Raw genomic sequence first — 17,704 nt, 5'->3', positions numbered from 1 at the left:
GGAGAGAGAGGAAGAGATACTGTATATCAGAGTGCAATGGAGGAGGCAGTACGTCAGGCCTCATGTTGAAGATCTTTTTTTAAAAAAATATATTTTATTGATTTTTTACAGAGAGGAAGGGAGAGGGATAGAGAGTCGGAAACATGGATGAGAGAGAAACATCGACCAGCTGCCTCCTGCACACCCCACACTGGGGATGTGCCCGCAACCAAGGCACATGCCCTTGACCAGAATCGAACCCGGGACCTTTTAGTCCGCAGACCGACGCTCCATCCACTGAGCCAAACCAGTTCTGGCTCATGTTGAAGATCTTGCCCTCCTTTATTCTATCTGTAGTCATGCTCCTTTGTCTGTTTAGATTACTGTTTCCCTGGGACAGAGTGCAAGGAGTCCCAGTTCTGCTGGCATACAGAGAAGAGCCAGCTTCCGTCAGTCAACGGAGTAGCCAGTTTTGCAATTCAACAATGATATGATAGAAAAGAGGGCAATTTGAAAACACTGGGAGGGCTCAATTGTTTCAAAACAATAGACTGGTCCACAAATCAAATTTATGTATTGTGTCATTTCATTTAGCAGTGTAGCAAATTAACCAAAATGGATGTCTCGAAGGTTATTGTTCAGCATTAGCGTTGACCTTAGTCCTGCCATCAATTATCTGTGTACTTTTGTCAAAACATTTAACCTTACTGATGAGGGTGCCAGGCAGAATACGGCCTGGGATCCCTTCCAGCTGCAATGTTGTATGGAATTAGATGGCTAAGGAGTTCATTTAGAACATAACCCTTTCCTTGGTTAAGAGTAGACAACATTTGTAGGCTGTTTTAGTAAACACACTGCTTTTAGTTTGTAAGCTGTAGTGTAAATTGGTCATGCTTGCTAGTCCTGATGAGCAGCCAGAGAAAACATTGGTCCTCATTGTGTTAGGTTACCGTGGTTCCATGGGTTAACTTGTTTCGGCATGACGTGGCACTGTTTTTGAAAAACTGAAGTGCTTCGTATTCCTCCACGCCAGTACCATTTACTTTTTCCTCTGCCGAAGCATCCATACTTAGTTTAGTGATTTGGTTGGGAGCAAAATGCAAAACCAGCAGCTCTCTTGTCACCGTGAGAAAGAGATCTCAAGAGGACTTGTGGTGTCCTCTTCAGGACCAAACTCTTGGACAAGGTCGCCAGGTTTCTGACGTGTGTGTGTGTGCCCCTGAAGGAAAGAATGCACTCGTCTGTGTTTAGGAAATTGCGGAGATTGACCCATCATCTGTTAGAAATGCACTGGCAGTTGTTTTTCCAGAAGTGTTCATGACTCTCAGCCCCACCAAGCCACCCACAGACATTTGCTTGCTCTCACATTTGTTTTGAGAATAACAACATTTTATAATGCTTTTGTTGGATTGCACATTATGTGGACTCCACGTTGCCTCTTTGTGACTAGTATTGAGTAACTTTGCTTCGCTTAATTCCTAAGTAAAAAGCATAAGCAGCACACTGTGCTGCAATACTTAACTCTTATTTAAGCACCAACACAAAGTAATTACAAAACAATTCTGGGTCCCCAAACTAAGCACCTGCTGTCCCTCTAGAACTTCTCTACAGTTCCAGTGAGAAAAGGGGGGAGCTGGTTCAGTGTAAAGTCTCCGGGTGCCAAAGAGCTCAGGGCTAGCATATCCAGCACATGTTCCTGCACACACACAGGTGATTTTCAAATGCCTTTTGCAAATCTGAATAAAGAAATACAATACCCTTTGGTGGAACATTTTTGGAATGTGCAGGTTTTCTGACCTCAATGCTACAGAGCGCTGACTCCTGCAAGTTCATGGAAATGCAATTAAACATTTGTTTTATAGAGTAATCTAACTAGATGGCAGCACATAACAGCTTACTGTTTTGTTTAGTTTGAAAAAAAAAAGTGTTTTTGTGTTTTAGCATCGAACACAGTGCAGTAAAAAACTCAAGCAGAGAGTCTTGTGAATTGTCTCTTAGGATGTAGCAATCTAGGGAAGCAGTACAAGCAATCTAGATGAGATGAGTAAACCAATGCGTTAGGTCATTATTCTGAAGGAGATTTGTAGACCACAGCAGAGTGGACCCGGGCAGATAAATACCTTAAAAATGCTTGTGCAGACTATAATAAGAATTAAGATGATTCAGAATTGTTTGTTTGGATTTTTATTTCTGCAAAAAAGGAAGAATAATATGGAAAATGACCAATCAAAGGAAAGAAGACACACTGCCCTTCAGAATCCATCTGGAAAGTGATACGGGATTTTCAGAGCACGTTGGCCCGTACACTGAAGGGTCCTGGTTCAGTTCCTGGTCAACATACCTGGGTTGCAAATTCAATCCAGGGCCAGGTCTGGGTCCCTGTGGGAGACAGCCAATTGATGTGTCTTTCTCACATGGATGTTTCTCTCTCTCTCCCCCCACCCCCCCACCCCCTGTCTCCCTCTGCTTGTCCTTCCCTCCCTCCCTTCCCCTTTTTGTAAAAATCAATGGAAAAAATATCCTCAGGCGAGGATTAACAACCAAAACAAACAAACAAAAAAACCCAGCAAGTTATTTACCAAATATTTATTAAAAGCAAAGTTCTGTTTTTCAACCATCTGAAAATTGCAGTGTTAAAGTAACAGAAAATGTTTTTTGTGACAATTTGCTTTATACATTATTATTATATAAAAAGCAGTACTTTAATATAAACCATTACAATGCTCATTTACAATGATGTTTAACAAATAATTATAAATGTAGGAGATTCATTTGCTCAGTTGCATAAAATTTTTGAAAATTGAGCAGTTACACTTAGAGATAACTTTTTAAAAACTTTCTGATGTGCATAATGATTTGAAATGGGTGGGAATCAAATTTTAAAATATCAATATCTATATATCTCTATATCTCTATATATATCTATATCTATATTATCTATATCTATATCTATATCTATATCTATATCTATATCTATATCTATATCTATATCTATATCTATATCTATATCTATATAAAGAGCCAGGGTTCGTAACGTCCAAAATAACTGGAGGGACGACTGAACGCCAGGCTGCGCGCAGCAGGCTCAGGTGGGCGGGGACTGGTGAGTGGGCTGAACTGCTGACCTCTCAGAGAGAGAAAGAGAGGCAGGGCTGATCAGCAGCTGCCCCAAGCTGCTGGCAAGACCTGGAGAGAGAGAGAGAGAGGCAAGGGCTGTTTGGTGTAAGGCAGGGGTCCTCAAACTTTTTAAACAGGGGCCCAGTTCACTGTCCCTCAGACCGTTGGAGGGCCGGACTATAGTTTAAAAAAAACTATGAACAAATCCCTATGCACACGGCACATATCTTATTTTGAGGTAAAAAAACAAAACGGCAAAAACACCCGCATGTGGCCCTCGGACCATAGTTTGAGGATGCCTGGTGTAAGGAGTAAGAAAGCGGTTCAGTTTTTTAATGACCGGTTTGGCAGTATAGTGCATATGGCTGGCTATCAGTCCAGATATAGGGATTATGTATTTATGTCTGCCAACAGCATCTCCTCCTCCTGAAAAAGGCTTTCCCCCCATTTAAACAATCCTATCCTATATAATCTATCTATACTAATAAAAGGGTAATATGGTCGACTGGCCATCTTCTGGATGTCCGAATTCCTTCTTGACAAAGCCATGGTGGTGGGGGAAGAGGCAGAGGCTGTTAGGGGCGATCAGGCTGGCAGAGGAGGGCAGTTGGGGGTGAGATCAGGCTGGCAGGGTTAGGGGCAATCAGGCCGGCAGGGGAGGGCAGTTGGGGGTGAGATCAAGCCAACAGGGGAAGGCAGTTAAGGGCGATCTGGCAGGCAGGCAGGTGATCGGTTAGGAGCCAGTGGTTCCCGATTGCGAGAGGGATGTCCTACTGCCGGTTTAGGCCCAATCCCCATGCACAAATTTCATGCACCAGGCCACTAGTGTATATATAACATACACTTTTTAGCACTCAGACTTTTTACTGAATGGGATTTGTTGTTTTTCTGAAATGCTTTTGAAATTGCTCTATGTCCTGAAATATTTTTAAATAAATTGTAATGACTGAGCTTGGGCTGTGTGGCTCAGGAGTTGCCTCAAACACCAGAGGGTGTGGTTCAATTCCTGGTCAGGGCACATGCCCGGGTTGCAAACTCAATCCCTAGTAGGGGGCATGCAGGAGACAGCCCATTGATGCTGCTCCTCTCTCATCAATGTTTTATCTCTCTATCCCTCTCCCTTCCTCTCTCTCTAAAAATATCAATAAAAACATTTTTTTTTAAATGTAATGACTGAATCAAGCAGTGTTACAGGCAAGTAGAAGCCACTTGTCATTTTGAAGATCAGATAGATATTTTTTTCACCTCCCAAGCTTCTCCATGCCAACTGTTTAACTACTCTTTAGTCCCAAATGTTGGCCAGTCAGTACAGCGTCACTATCTTGAGCTCACTTATGAACAGGAAGAAAGGACATCCAACATGTGGTTCTCCACCGAGGCTGCCCTTGAAAATCCATGAGGTGGCTCTGAGTACCTGAAGGCCCAGGCCGTACTCAAAGTTAAGAGCTTCTGCTTAACTTTGAGTACGGCCTGGGCCTTCAGGTACTTAGGAATCCATAGTTTTTCAACTTCTGCAGCTTATTCCAAATTTAAGCTTCAGGTACCCAGGAATCCATAGTTTTTCAACTTCTGCAGCTTATTCCAAATCACGGGTAATGTTAAAAATCACGGCCCCAAAATTGCAACTTAAGTTTATGAAGTTCCAACTTCATAAACTAACTGTAGTAGAGACAGACAAGTGAATGGAGCCAAATATTTGGAGATGGAGAGTAACCAAAGTTAGCATTTACCTGAGAAGCAACAGTGGCACTAACCCCAAAGTTACACACATAAACATTTTTTTAATTGGGAAAATTGTCCATCATTTTAAAGTTAAAGGCTTAGAATATGAATTTAAAAATTACTCTTATTTTTCAATTATAATTAAATATATAAAAATGGACTTCAAAGAATGGAGTTTGTTTGAAAACTCTCATAGATCTCCCCCCTTGTCTCAACCATAGTAATCCATTTCAATTATTATATTTGCTTGCCTAAGGCAAACCTGTAAATTAACATAAGTAATATTTTATTGAGTTTTTATTGTGTTTAAGGTTATTTCACATAGAATCTTATTATTTTGGGCTAAAAGGGGGCTTTGAAAAAATTTGGACAGCCCTGGCCAGTGTGGCTCAGTTGGTTGGGTGTCTTCCCATGCACGAAAAGGTTGTGGGTTTGATTCCCTAACAGGGCACATGCCTGAGTTGTGGGCTGGATCCCCAGGAGGGGGCATGCAGGAGACAGCTGCTCTAATATTTCACTGTCTCTCCTCTCCCTTCCTCTCTAAAAATCAATTTAGAAAATTAAAACAAAAGAAATAATTTGGTCAAACCACCTTATGGTTATATATGAAGGAACAATGGTCCAGAGAGGTACCTCATAGCTGGCTATGAGCACATGAAGGACACATGAGAGTCAGTACCCAGAACTCAGGACGTTTGGCTTGCAGTCCACTCTCTTTCCATGTGACCAACGAAAAGAACCAAAAGCCTGCTGGGCCACTTGCCTCCAGTTTTTTGTACCTTTTCTTTATAAGAAAACTCTGAGGAGAACCATTTATTAGATGCTGAAGAATCTATGGAAGGAGAGAATGCAGTTGGGGAGAGAGCATAGAACCTTCTTTTATGTTACATTGAAAGAAGCAGTTACTTGAAAACTCCAATAGGTACACCTGGGCATATATGCATGCGACCAGGTTTTCTCATTGTTTAAGAGAGAAAGTGTATCAAGAATAATGACCAGGCCATGAACCAATTCATTAAGTGTTAAGTATGGAATTTGTAACAGTGGATAACTGTGACACTCATAAGTCATTTATGATTTTTTAATTCTGTAAGTTGCAGCCCTGTGGATTTTTGTTGGAAAAAAAAAAAAAACCATCTCCCTCTATGTAGGGACATTGGATGAAATATTTCCAGAAAACGGAATATTTCAGTGGAAATTCTTGCCTACTATGTCACCACTTTGAAAATGATTAAAGAAAATGGGGTCTCCCCCAGCAGAGTCAGGTACTTTTGACATTTTCTCTTCGTTTGGAACTGCCACAAAATGAGCCCTTTCATGTCCTCAGTAATACCAAACCAATGCAATCCATCTGTTCTGCTAAATTATTTCTAGTTCCCTAACCAAAGGCGCTGCTTTTTCATGCATTTTATCATGATTTTATGCCCTTTATTATATTTTACAAAAGGTTCTGATTCCTCCAGGGCCAATGAGAACTGATTAGGACACTGGCCTCCGTCCAGGCTTTGAACACAGGAGGGGAAGGAATAGAACTGTTTCCTTTTTTCCCTGCTCCTTGGCAGAAAAGAAAAAAAAATTAAAAGAGAATCTATACCGTGTGTGTGTGCTCTGTGTGTGGGTGGGTGTGGGCAGGCTGCATTTTATCCTGTCACAATATGACTTTGTAGATCATGTTCAGAACATTCCTTCTGTAATCAGGTTGCATTAAAGGGGTTTCTTTCAGAAAGACTGCTTCTTTAGGAAAGAACCGGGGTGTGTTGTGAGACTCAATGATATGGTCATTTTAAACTAGTCAGACTTCAAACCAGAATGCGGACTGGGGTTCGGAACTGAGCCGGCATCCCCAGGTGCGCAGCACAGGCGGGGCACTCCCTGCACATTCGTTCCTTCCCGACCAGGAGGGAAGGAACTGCCTAAGTGCTCGGCACAGAGAATGAAAACAGAATAATGAACACATCCCACATTGAGGGGTCTCTTGATTAAGAACATGAAAGAAGAGCTAGCTATAGGCTTGCTTTCCCAAGTCCCTAATAGCAAGGTAGTGAAGACCTGTATTTGGATCTCCAGTGAGATGTCAAGAAATACCCAAGTGAACGCCATCTCTCCAATGCATTGTGTTTCCAAATATACTCAGAATTCTCAAAGAAAACATTTTGGTCAGAATCATAGAAGACTTTAGATAGACATCCTGCAGACTAAATATCTCTGAGAACGGAAATCAGTATCTCCCTAAATTACGATTATCTGAGCACTTTACCCCATCTTATGACTCATTATGCCATTGACCTTTGACTCAAGAGAGCGTCATGAGAGAGAAATGAAGGGATAAAGGGTGCACAGGAAATAGAGAATATGGGAAGGGATTAAGTGAAACTATCTATATTTAAACCTAATAAATTACTCACAATAATACCAGAAAATGAAAACTGTTGGAGACCTCAATTTGAGAGGAAAAGTGAAGTTGACAAATCTAAGACAGCTGATAAAAGTGAGGCAAAATGGAAGTACTCCAGGGGACTGTGAGTAAGAGAGAAGGAAAGCTGTTGCCATTTCAGTATTTTCAGCTTAGTCATCCTTCAAGTTCCCATAGCAGTTCTCTGTGAGATATAAATCTCAAAACATGCTTTCTCCAGATCCTTTTTCCAGGTAGACATTTTTTATATTGCATTGTTTTCCCCCACCCCCACAGCTTTCTGTAGGAACATGCATGTCCTGTGGGTGGGTCTTACTCTACAGCAGCCATAGAAGCAGAAGTGATGATTAAGAATAAGTATTCCTTATCTTTAGGGTAATTATTGTCTAAAAGAAATATATTTTATAATAATAAAAAGGGCCAGTGTAAAATACTTCCTGGTAATCAAAAGGAAGGAAAGAAGGGGGGGGGGGAGTGAAATCAAAGCAGTAAAATGAACCGTGTTACATTTTAATAGTGACAAGTTACACTAGTGTGTAAGCCAGAAGGGAATACTCTTAGAATAAGTACATGTCAAATAGGCTGGCCAGTTATTCTATCTGTACTGTTTGTTAGCTGATATCACTTAAGGGGATGATTGATACTAAGTTCAGCAGGTGTTCTCTTATGATTTCTCAGCACTTGAGTTACTGTTAATAATTGAATCATGTTAGCAGGCTATTTTTTCAAATGTGTGATTGGGAAAATGAGAAAGGAATTGAGGCAAGAATGGACTATATGGCTATAAATACACTGAGTGGCCAGATTATTATGATCTCTGAATGCATAATAATCTGGCAACTCAGTATATATCCTATATAATAAAAGACTAATATGCAAATTGTCCCCTCGACCAGGAGTTCGACCAGCAGGCAGGCCAGCCAACCGCCCATGTCCCCTTCCCCTGGCCAGGCTGGCCAGAACCCACCCATGCACGAATTCATGCATCGGGCCTCATATATATATACATATATACACACACACACACACACACATACACACACACTGAGTGGCCAGCTTATTATGCGTTCAGAGATCATCATAATCTGGCCACTCAGTGTATATGTGACTGGTTAATGAAAACATAAAGATATATTTCTTTTTAAAAAATATATATTTTATTGATTTTTTACAGAGAGGAAGTGAGAGGGATAGAGAGTTAGAAATAACAGTGAGAGAGAAACATTGATCAGCTGCCTCCTGCACACCCCCTACTGGGGATGTGCCTGCAACCAAGGTACATGCCCTTGACCGGAATTGAACCTGGGACCCTTCAGTCTGCAGGCCGACGCTCTATCCACTGAGCCAAACCGGTCAGGGCTAAAGATATATTTCTTATTACTGGTATTTAATGTCATGCCATAGGCAGAAATTCAGTTTCAGGGCTGAAAAATATATTTTAGAAAAAGAAAAAAAAATCAATGAAACTTTATGATATCAGTCAAAATGTTGGTCTGATTAACTGTAGAACTGACATTATTTAAGACAAAGATGATTCACTGTATGAGCGTATAAAATATCAGTGGCTATGGAATTCTTAGATTCATAGAAGTGAGAGCTGGAAGCCCTATTATTTCACGGTGTTCATTATTCTGCCAGATAGAACTAGTTCCTGCAGTCTGGTTTCCAGTCGTCTGCTCATTCCAATTTTAGATGACTCAGACCATGGATTTGCCACTATTTATCTTGGATTTTCCAGCAGCTGAAATCTCAGTTAAAATGTTTCTCTTTAATATTGACTTTGAACATTTGCTTCCTATTTTTCTCTCATGTCTTCTCATTCTATTGCTTTGGTTGTTCTGCTCTTCCATAAACATTTTCAAATTTAATGTTTATCATTAAGTCACAAATGTCAATAATGTGTTTATTTATTGATCAGGGCAATGGTTGATCAGATGGCCATCACACATTTGCCTTTGTCTTCAACATTACTTACCTGGTTTAATTTCAATTTTAATTATTGCCTACCTTGGAATAATTTACCTGAAACATATTTTTATTCCTCTAGAAATGTAAATTGGGTGTCAAAAAGGGGGAACTTCAATTCTGTGACAAAGAAACTTCCATAAGCATTTATTTGTTTAGCAAATAATGGCACAGTGTCAAGAAATTTCCATTTTCTATCACTCCTGTTACCCCGTGGGTCTCCACCACCTCCCCTCCCTGTTACATGACTTATTTTCAGTGACAAGCACAGCTCTGCCCTCTACACAGTAAAACCCTAGGAAGTGTCAGTAAGTCCAGGCTTCCGGCTGCTCACACATCCACGGCTGCCACATCCCCGTAAATTAGGGAGGTTGAATATGGACATGTCCTGGTCCTGAGGGAGGTGCTGTTGTCACCTGAGGTTTCTGTGTCACCTGGGACACGAAAGGACAGATTCTCTTCGAAGTTCACTGAACGCCATTCTCTTCTAATTCATTGCCTTATAAGTACCTTATTATGATACATACTTTAAGTGAAATATTAACACTATCTGGGTAATTTTAGGAAACACAGCAATTTTAAAAAGTTGGGCTAATTCACTTCATACACCAAATGATGTTTATTGGGCTCACAGACATGCCAGCTGAGAATTGTGGCCGCAGATTGATTGACTGAGCTTTAACTTAACGTACAGTTTTGTCTGTGTCAAAGGACCATTCTTTCTTAGGTGAAGTGAAAGTCCCTGCCTAACAGGTGTGTAGAAATATTGACTGGGTCATATTATCTCTGGTTAAGCAGTGGTTATCGTTTTTCTTTCATTTCCATTCTGTCATAAACTAATGCTTTTATAAGGTACATTAAAAATGAAATACTACAAAAATGAAAATTGATTGAACGTCATACAAGATTCTATTAGATTCAACAGACATAAAGATATTCTGTCAGTTTACTGTAAAAGTTTCTAAATGTTTACTTCGAATTCTGTATAGACCTCATCAGACCATAAACAGTTCCTGAACTGTTACTGATCCCATAGGTCACACATTGGTCTAGATCAGGTTGGGGAACATCTGGCCCACGGGCCTTATCATTTGGTCTGGCCCTGCCAAGGCAACAACAGGCAGGGCTCAAAATTCAATAAATCTAGGAGTTTTGTTCATAGCAACATAACTGTATGATAAGTGAATCACATTAAGTGAATGATGTTATAAATATCCAAATGGCCTTTGGCAAAAAAAAAAAAAGGTTCCCCACCGCTGTCTAGATGAACACTACTATGAGGTGCACGCATATGAAGTGATCAGCATATTTGTTATAAACAAATATATTGAAATGTATTGGTCTTACTTAAGTCCTTTAAGAAACAATAAGGAATTTGTTTCAACACATATTTTAGGTGAATGTAAAACAGGATGTTGATTAATTTACTTCTCAGCTAAACAACAGACCCTCTTTGTTTTTTAAGCTGATACTTTTACAAAGGAATTAGCTATTAATTTCTTTGTTATAGATTCTTTTTATGCCAAAGAAGAATACGCTTTATGTCAGTTGCCCATTTAGGCATAAGCAGTCCATCGGTTCTGAACGTTGCCTACTCTCATTTTTCAAATATTATTATGGTACTTTACTAAGCAAATCAGTGTCACATTCCTTCATGATGAAACTCAGCCCATTATTAATCATCTTAAATGTGACTTGGGGCCTTATTTTCTTGGAAACATTGTCAGTGGAGTGCTGTAGGCTTCTGCTGTTTTCTTTCAGCGGATTCAAGGTCGAAAAGCCAGCCTGGAGGAAATACAGCTTGTTCACTCTGCACATCACTCACTGCTGTATGGCACCAACCCCCTGGACGGACAGAAGCTGGACCCCAGGACGCTCCTAGGTCTGTACGGGCCTCTCTTCTACTGAGAACAGCACATTCCAGCACTATCATTAGTCAAGGCGGGTGTCAGTTCAAAATACTTGGCAAGCAGTGTGACAAAAAACCCAGCCTTCCATCAGCATTGCTCTTTGGGAGGAGTGAGTCCCTTACAGTAAGCCAATGCCGATGAAGAAAAATCTTGCATTAGAAAAAATGACCAAGTTCCATGATGTTAACATTTAAGTTCATGTTTATTTGAATAGCTTTTCTCCATTGTATTTTAGCATACAGGAATAAATGCACAGTTGAGCTTGTTTGCTTACATTTTTAAACCAAAAGAAGAAAGGTTTTCACAATCTTTATGCAAATTTATCTTCACCTTTTCCATTTGTTTTGTGTTATTCAGTTCTTTTTCTCTGTGACCTTAACAGACAGAGGGCATAGTACAACTTATTTTAAGTGAAATTTTATAGTTAAGATTGCATTTTAAAGTTAGATTGCATTTTAAAATTAAATGTAATCTTTTTAATGTCTTCACTGTGGAATTAAACAGTAAAGTAGGTGGCAGAAGTAGAAAACTAATAAACATAATTTTTAGTTAACATACAATTTTCAAACCTCTGCCATCAAATTTTAAAATAAAATGAATGTTGAACAGGGTTATATAAACTTTATATGAGCAATAGAAATAATAGATTTGGAAAAAGTTCAATACAGAACCTTATTTTAGCTGAAACAATTCTATTAATTAAGTTTATTAACAACCTTTTATAGTGGAATAACAATACATAACATGTCTATACATACCAAAAGGATATTTTAAAAACTATTTTAACTTAAAAAAAGGTATTGCAGGGATTTTTTTGTCCCCTTTCAATAAAACCTATTGTGTCAATTCCAAATTATTGGACTCTCTCACCTAATTCAATATTATTTCAGAATAATTTTATATTAACTGCTCCTAAAGAATTCAGAAGCAAATATATGACATGTAGTAGGCAAGCATTCCTCACTTTATGAAGTAAAGGAAGATGGGTTAATGTGTGTATGCCTACATGCATTCAGGGGAGGTACTGGGAGAAATTGACAGAAAGGGGAACAGATGAAAATTATTCAGTGTTTTAGCAAACATTATTAAAATTTGATGATGAAAAACAATTTGTATAGAATTAAATCTGTATGTTAATATAAAGACGAATAAGTCAATCTGAACATATGTACTCTGTATTTTTTTCCTTCTGTTGAAGGAAGGAATCTCTGCACATAAAGTACTTCATTTACTGTGGATACTATGTAATAAATGTCCTTATTTTTACATGCATTAATAATCTCACACAATTTGCCCAAAGATGAAGTTAACCACACATTAACTTTCATGGTTTTATGAGGTCAAAATACTCACACACTTAAAGATAGGAAGCTATGTTCATTTTGATTTTTAAAAAAAATTTTTTTTGGTTAATCCTCTTTTGAGGATATTTTTTCATTGTTTTTTTTTTTAAGGGATAGTAGGAGATGGAAGGACAGAGAGAGAGACAATCAATGTGAAAGAAACACATCGATTGGTTGCACAAGCCCCAACCAGGGCCATGGCCAGGGAGGAGCCTGCAACCAAGGTACATGCCCTTGACCGGAATCTAACCCAGGAGCCTTTGGTCCACAGGTCAATGCTCTATCTACTGAGCCAAACTGGCTAGGGCAATATTGATTATTTTTTAATTAAGAGAAAACAAGTAGCATCCTTCCCCCCCCCCATTTTTTTTAACTATGTTCTTAAACTATAAATCAGTATAGATATAGGACTAAATATTTTGGATTTAATTGGGAAGAACTTACATGTAGGTGTTTGAGAGATATTCCAAAACAACAATTTTCTACACTTTAAGAGAAAAGACATATTTGTGAAAGAAATTAAGTTTAAATTTTGATGAGCTGGAACTGTTTACTTATGAAACATGGCAATGCCATCATTTTTTTTTCCAAATGAAATTTGACACTTGAACAAAACTGATTTTCTCAAAATATTCAACATAAATATCATTTTAAAATTTGATGGTTTAGAAGTGAATTCCAATGTATAATTTAGACCTCTGGCAATTCTTTTCATGTATTTATGCGATGAAACACTGAGTATCAATAACTTAATTTTTAAAGTTTAAGTCCCAATAAGCTAGCCACTTATCTCATTAGGTTTGAGTATTTAATGTGAGATATAAAATTGAAGATTTAGGGTTAGCTTTGGGTATATATGTGGAGTTCGTTCCATAGGCACCTCTCAGGGATTAGTGCAACAATTTTAATATTAAGTATAGGCCACATGAGTAAATATAAACAAGGACATTGCATTGTTTAGTCTTGATGTCAAGCATGAAATTCAATGCTGATACCACTTCTGAACTACTTCAGTATCTCATGTGAGTCTAGACACAGCACATTTTCCTCCATTCAAGTTCAAAATGAACAATTGCATTGTTTTTTAAGTTTAACCTTTCATACTTTTTTGTTCTTTATAAAATTTGAATTCTCATGGCTCATTTTTTATTTATATCTAAAAAACCAGACTGCCATGTATAAGTATAGAGATGTAGAACCATCAAGATATTTTTCTTCCTTTGTCCCTCTCTTTCACTCCCGTATATCCCTCTTCTTCCCCCATTCCCTCCCAACACAGAGTGGGGATGGTGGTGTGGGGGGAATTTGTCAATGTGCACACACTTTGAATTTAAATTCATTCCATTGATGAAATTTCTGAGTTGAATTGATAATACTACTCTTCCTAGTTATGTTCCAGAGTTAGGAGGATTTAAATAAGAGGAGTTCATTATGACCAGACCTATCAGTCTTTGTATCTTGAAAGATATCTATAGCTTACAAAATAATTAGATTGGAAAATGTGCACCATTTATCTCTTTAAATACTCTAGACCCTGTAAGGTGACACTTTAAAAACATTCTCTCCAATCATTTCTGGTACAAGGTTTTCCTTAGCATTAATATTCCTGTCGTTCTTACTACCAGTTTTCATAATCGTGTGGCTAGTCAGCTCTCAGTTCATGGGGATGGCAACATAACATTATTCTTAAAAATTCCTATCAATTCAGTAAATTAAAATTTTACACACCACTAAATTTAAATTATTATTTGTCTTTTTTGTATTATGTAAACATTACTTAATACAATTCTCCTTAAGCAGCTTAACATTTATCAGTATTTTCGTTATTCTCTTTGAGTTTACATAAATTTTTTAAAATTACTTTATTGCATTGTAATATTAACTTTATTTCTTTTAACTATGGAATGAAGAGTTCAGACATTAAATATACAATATTATGTATTTTAATTTCACATATAACATGTGAATGCATCCTTGCAAAATATTTAATAATATAGAAATATCTTTGTTATGAGCAACAACTTAAGTAAACTTTATCCCTCCACCTAACTACCCATAAAATTTTTATGTATCTTTTACTGATGTCAGCATTTCAGGTTTAATATGTTTTTATGACTTGTTTTCTATTGATTACTTTTTTTCATGAATACCCTTATATATAATGAGGTGTATCATTTTTTTCATTTGTTCTTAAATTTTTGTTTATCATTTTCCATCTGTTAGCTATTGCGTTTGAAAAATCAACTCATGAAATTTCTTTTTTAAAAAAATCAAATATTTTCTGTGACATTAAAATCTATTTAGACTTTTATTGACATGGCATGTGATTTCCACCACAAGCCTGTTTTCATTATTATTTCATTGATCATCAATAGAAAAAATGAATTGGGAAAGGTGAAATGGAAGTTTGCACCTCTTTCTACCACTAATCTCCTGAGTGACTCATCTGAGTCACTTCAGAGCCATTTGACTATGATATAGAAATGCCTACTCCTTTCCCTCTAATTATTTTGCAAGGCAGATTTTAGCCTAAGAAATTTAAGAGTAGTTATTTTTATTTTTTCTACTCATGTAGTAGATAATGTAGAAAATAAAAATGCAGATAACCAATAGGATTAAAATTCCTTCAAGTATTAATACTAAGAGACAGTCACAAGTAAGATTTTGGCATATATTTTTAAGAAGATATATTATTGTATTATATAGATCCCTAAATAATATTATCCTCATTGTAGTGTTTTGTAACTTGTTTGTTTGAAAAATTATAAATATTGGAGAGGCTAGGTATACTTAGTCATAGCTATATCTGAAATATAAATTCAAAACAAATCTGTATCTTTGAATAGATGTTTTAATATTTGAAACATTAAAAAATGGATGTCTTTCATAATTATTGGCTTGTAAAGCCACATTAGAGGGATATACTCAGTGAATAGCTGAGTTATTCATAGTAAAGTATGAATTTAAAAATGTTGTGATACATTGTACAATGTGTGGGACAGTTAAAACAAATCTTAAGACTTAAATTTCATAGGTATTTAATACAGATCCCGCTTTTCATGTGGGGCAATAGACTCTACATGTAATATTTTTATTTACTTGCTGTGAGCTTTTACCTATCTAAAATTTGATCAGTTTTCTCCTGAGTTAAATGATAAATACCATGTGACATACTATGTATTAATAAACACATCAAAATTATAAATTAGTTGTTAGAAATATTAAAAATTAATATTTAAAAACTATAATTATATTCCCAATTTATATGTTTTTCATATCTTCTTGCTATATAGGTGATGCCTCTCAAAAGTTTTTTTCTTCATTACCTTGTGGTGGACTTGGGGTAAGTATGAGTTTGTTCACTGCTCTTAAATAACAAACTTCCAAAAATATCTCCTTTGATTTATCTATTCAATTATGTTTAAGGCTGTTTTTCAGTAGAAGTTATACTAGACTGCATGGCTAGCTCCGTAATTTGTAGGGCTCAATGCCAAATGAAAATACAGATCCTGCTGTTCAATAACTAAGAATTCAAGATGGTAACAGTAGAGAATTAACCAGAGTAGGCCCATCGCTGTAGGGCTCTGTGTGACTTCACAGGTCACTGCTCACAAAGCTGGCTTTGCTAGGCTTTTCTATGCCTGGGGAAAAGGTAGTACGAGAGGGTATAACACAGTTTTGTAGCGGAATTCAGTTTGCAATGCAGTCACACTGAATATGCAGATACATTATTTATATTCCTGATGAAAATTGCATAAACTTCACAAAGTGCTTTGAATTGTGGGACATTATGCTTGTGAACCTCCTGGGGCCATTTTTGTCTTCAATAATTAACAATGTTTTTGACCCAGGATATTTATACCGCATTGCAGGGACAAATTTGTTTGAATCCAGCGACATATGAAGAAAAACGTCTACATTTTGTGGATGATTAGAGCATACGTAATAGTCTGCAATCTATTTAAAGTTAACCCTTACCATTAATAGACCTTCATCCTGTAGAGCTGAGTGCTAAGTCATGTTGGGACAACATATACTAGACCAGGTTTAAGGACTAAGGAATTTAATTCAATTAGGTTTCTTGGATATGGAAGGGAAAGAACAAAACTAGTCTTTTGTATGCCATGTATTAGGCAATATTTTGCTATAACTGAATTTTATACAGGGAATCCCCATGTATTTTCATAAAATTCTTTCATTTTAGTGATGTTAGATTTATCAAGGATAATCTTTATATTCCTTTACCTGTGATTCTGCCCTCTAGAAATAAGAATGGAAACTACAACTAACAACTAATAGGACTTTACAGTTTCTCATGTACAACAGAGGTGCATAACAACTTGGTAAAATAGTCGTGATTGTTAGCACCATTTTGCAAATGAGACCTGAAGTGTCAGAGAAGTGAGGTTACTTTCCTGAAGCCACACAGGAAAGAGGGGAAAGTTGAAAGTTTGAGGTGGACGGGAAAATCCAGGTGGAGGAGTTCCGAAAGAGCATTGTAGGTGCTTCCATGGCTTTCATCTTGAACAGGCTGGCCACATGGCTGGTGTAGCGAGGTGCCCTTTGTGGTAGCTCACCAGTGAGCTTGGCTTTTTGACCCCCAGCACAGGATAATCACTACCCCATATGTATCCTTGCTAAGTTTTAGCAATCCTCCTGTGAAGCTAGGAGCTTGCAGAATTATTCTAGAAAGCAGAGGACAAACTGATTTTTAAAATAGGGTTCATTGGCTTTGAGATTATTTTCTAACATCCCAAGTGACCATCTTATGAGAATGGCTGATTACCTGCAAATGAGGCAAAGAAACAAAGCTAAGGACTACTTAGTGGGTCTGGTGATGGTGAGGAAATCAAAACTGTTGAAAGAGTGGTGGTCCCAAACCCCCACTCATTTACAAGTACCTTTATCCCAGGACCCACCTCCCAAGTTTGAAAGGGGCTGTGCCTATAACTCACTATCCCTTTTGAACACAAAGTTCCTTCCTCTACTTTGCTGCTCTCAACCCATAGCAAGGTAACTTCTTATCTTTAGCCAGAACTGCTCTAGTAAACTCTTAGATGTGCCCAGTGAATGAACAGTGCCTGTCACTTCTAACACAGTGGGTGTCAGAGAGTAAGCCCTTAGTAAGGTCCTCAGACACTGACCTAATCCAGATGGTACCAGTGCTGGTGGGTAAGTGAGGCTTGAGCAGAGGCAGGAGAAGGAAGACTGATTAGTTTGCCTGTATTAATACCGGAAAGGGCTGGAGAGAGTTA

The 17,704-nt window shown here is 37.7% G+C and overlaps 1 protein-coding gene across 1 annotated transcript in view; it reads left to right on the top strand.

Moving 5' to 3' along the window:
- The window catches only part of HDAC9 (histone deacetylase 9), a gene marked incomplete at its 3' end in the record, with an annotated part of 637,805 nt that overhangs the window by 401,760 nt on the left and 218,341 nt on the right, over window positions 1-17,704 (top strand). Inside the window, exons 15-16 of the mRNA XM_079785596.1 lie at window positions 10,958-11,078; window positions 15,743-15,792. Coding sequence (XP_079641722.1) covers window positions 10,958-11,078; window positions 15,743-15,792 — 171 coding nt within the window. The remainder of the gene's footprint in view (window positions 1-10,957; window positions 11,079-15,742; window positions 15,793-17,704) is intronic.

The sequence above is a fragment of the Cnephaeus nilssonii genome (genome assembly GCF_951640355.1).
Source record: "Cnephaeus nilssonii genome assembly, chromosome: 12".
Lineage (NCBI taxonomy): Eukaryota > Metazoa > Chordata > Mammalia > Chiroptera > Vespertilionidae > Cnephaeus > Cnephaeus nilssonii.
Note: the sequence above shows the minus strand (reverse complement) of the source record. Positions and strands in the feature narration are given on the sequence as shown.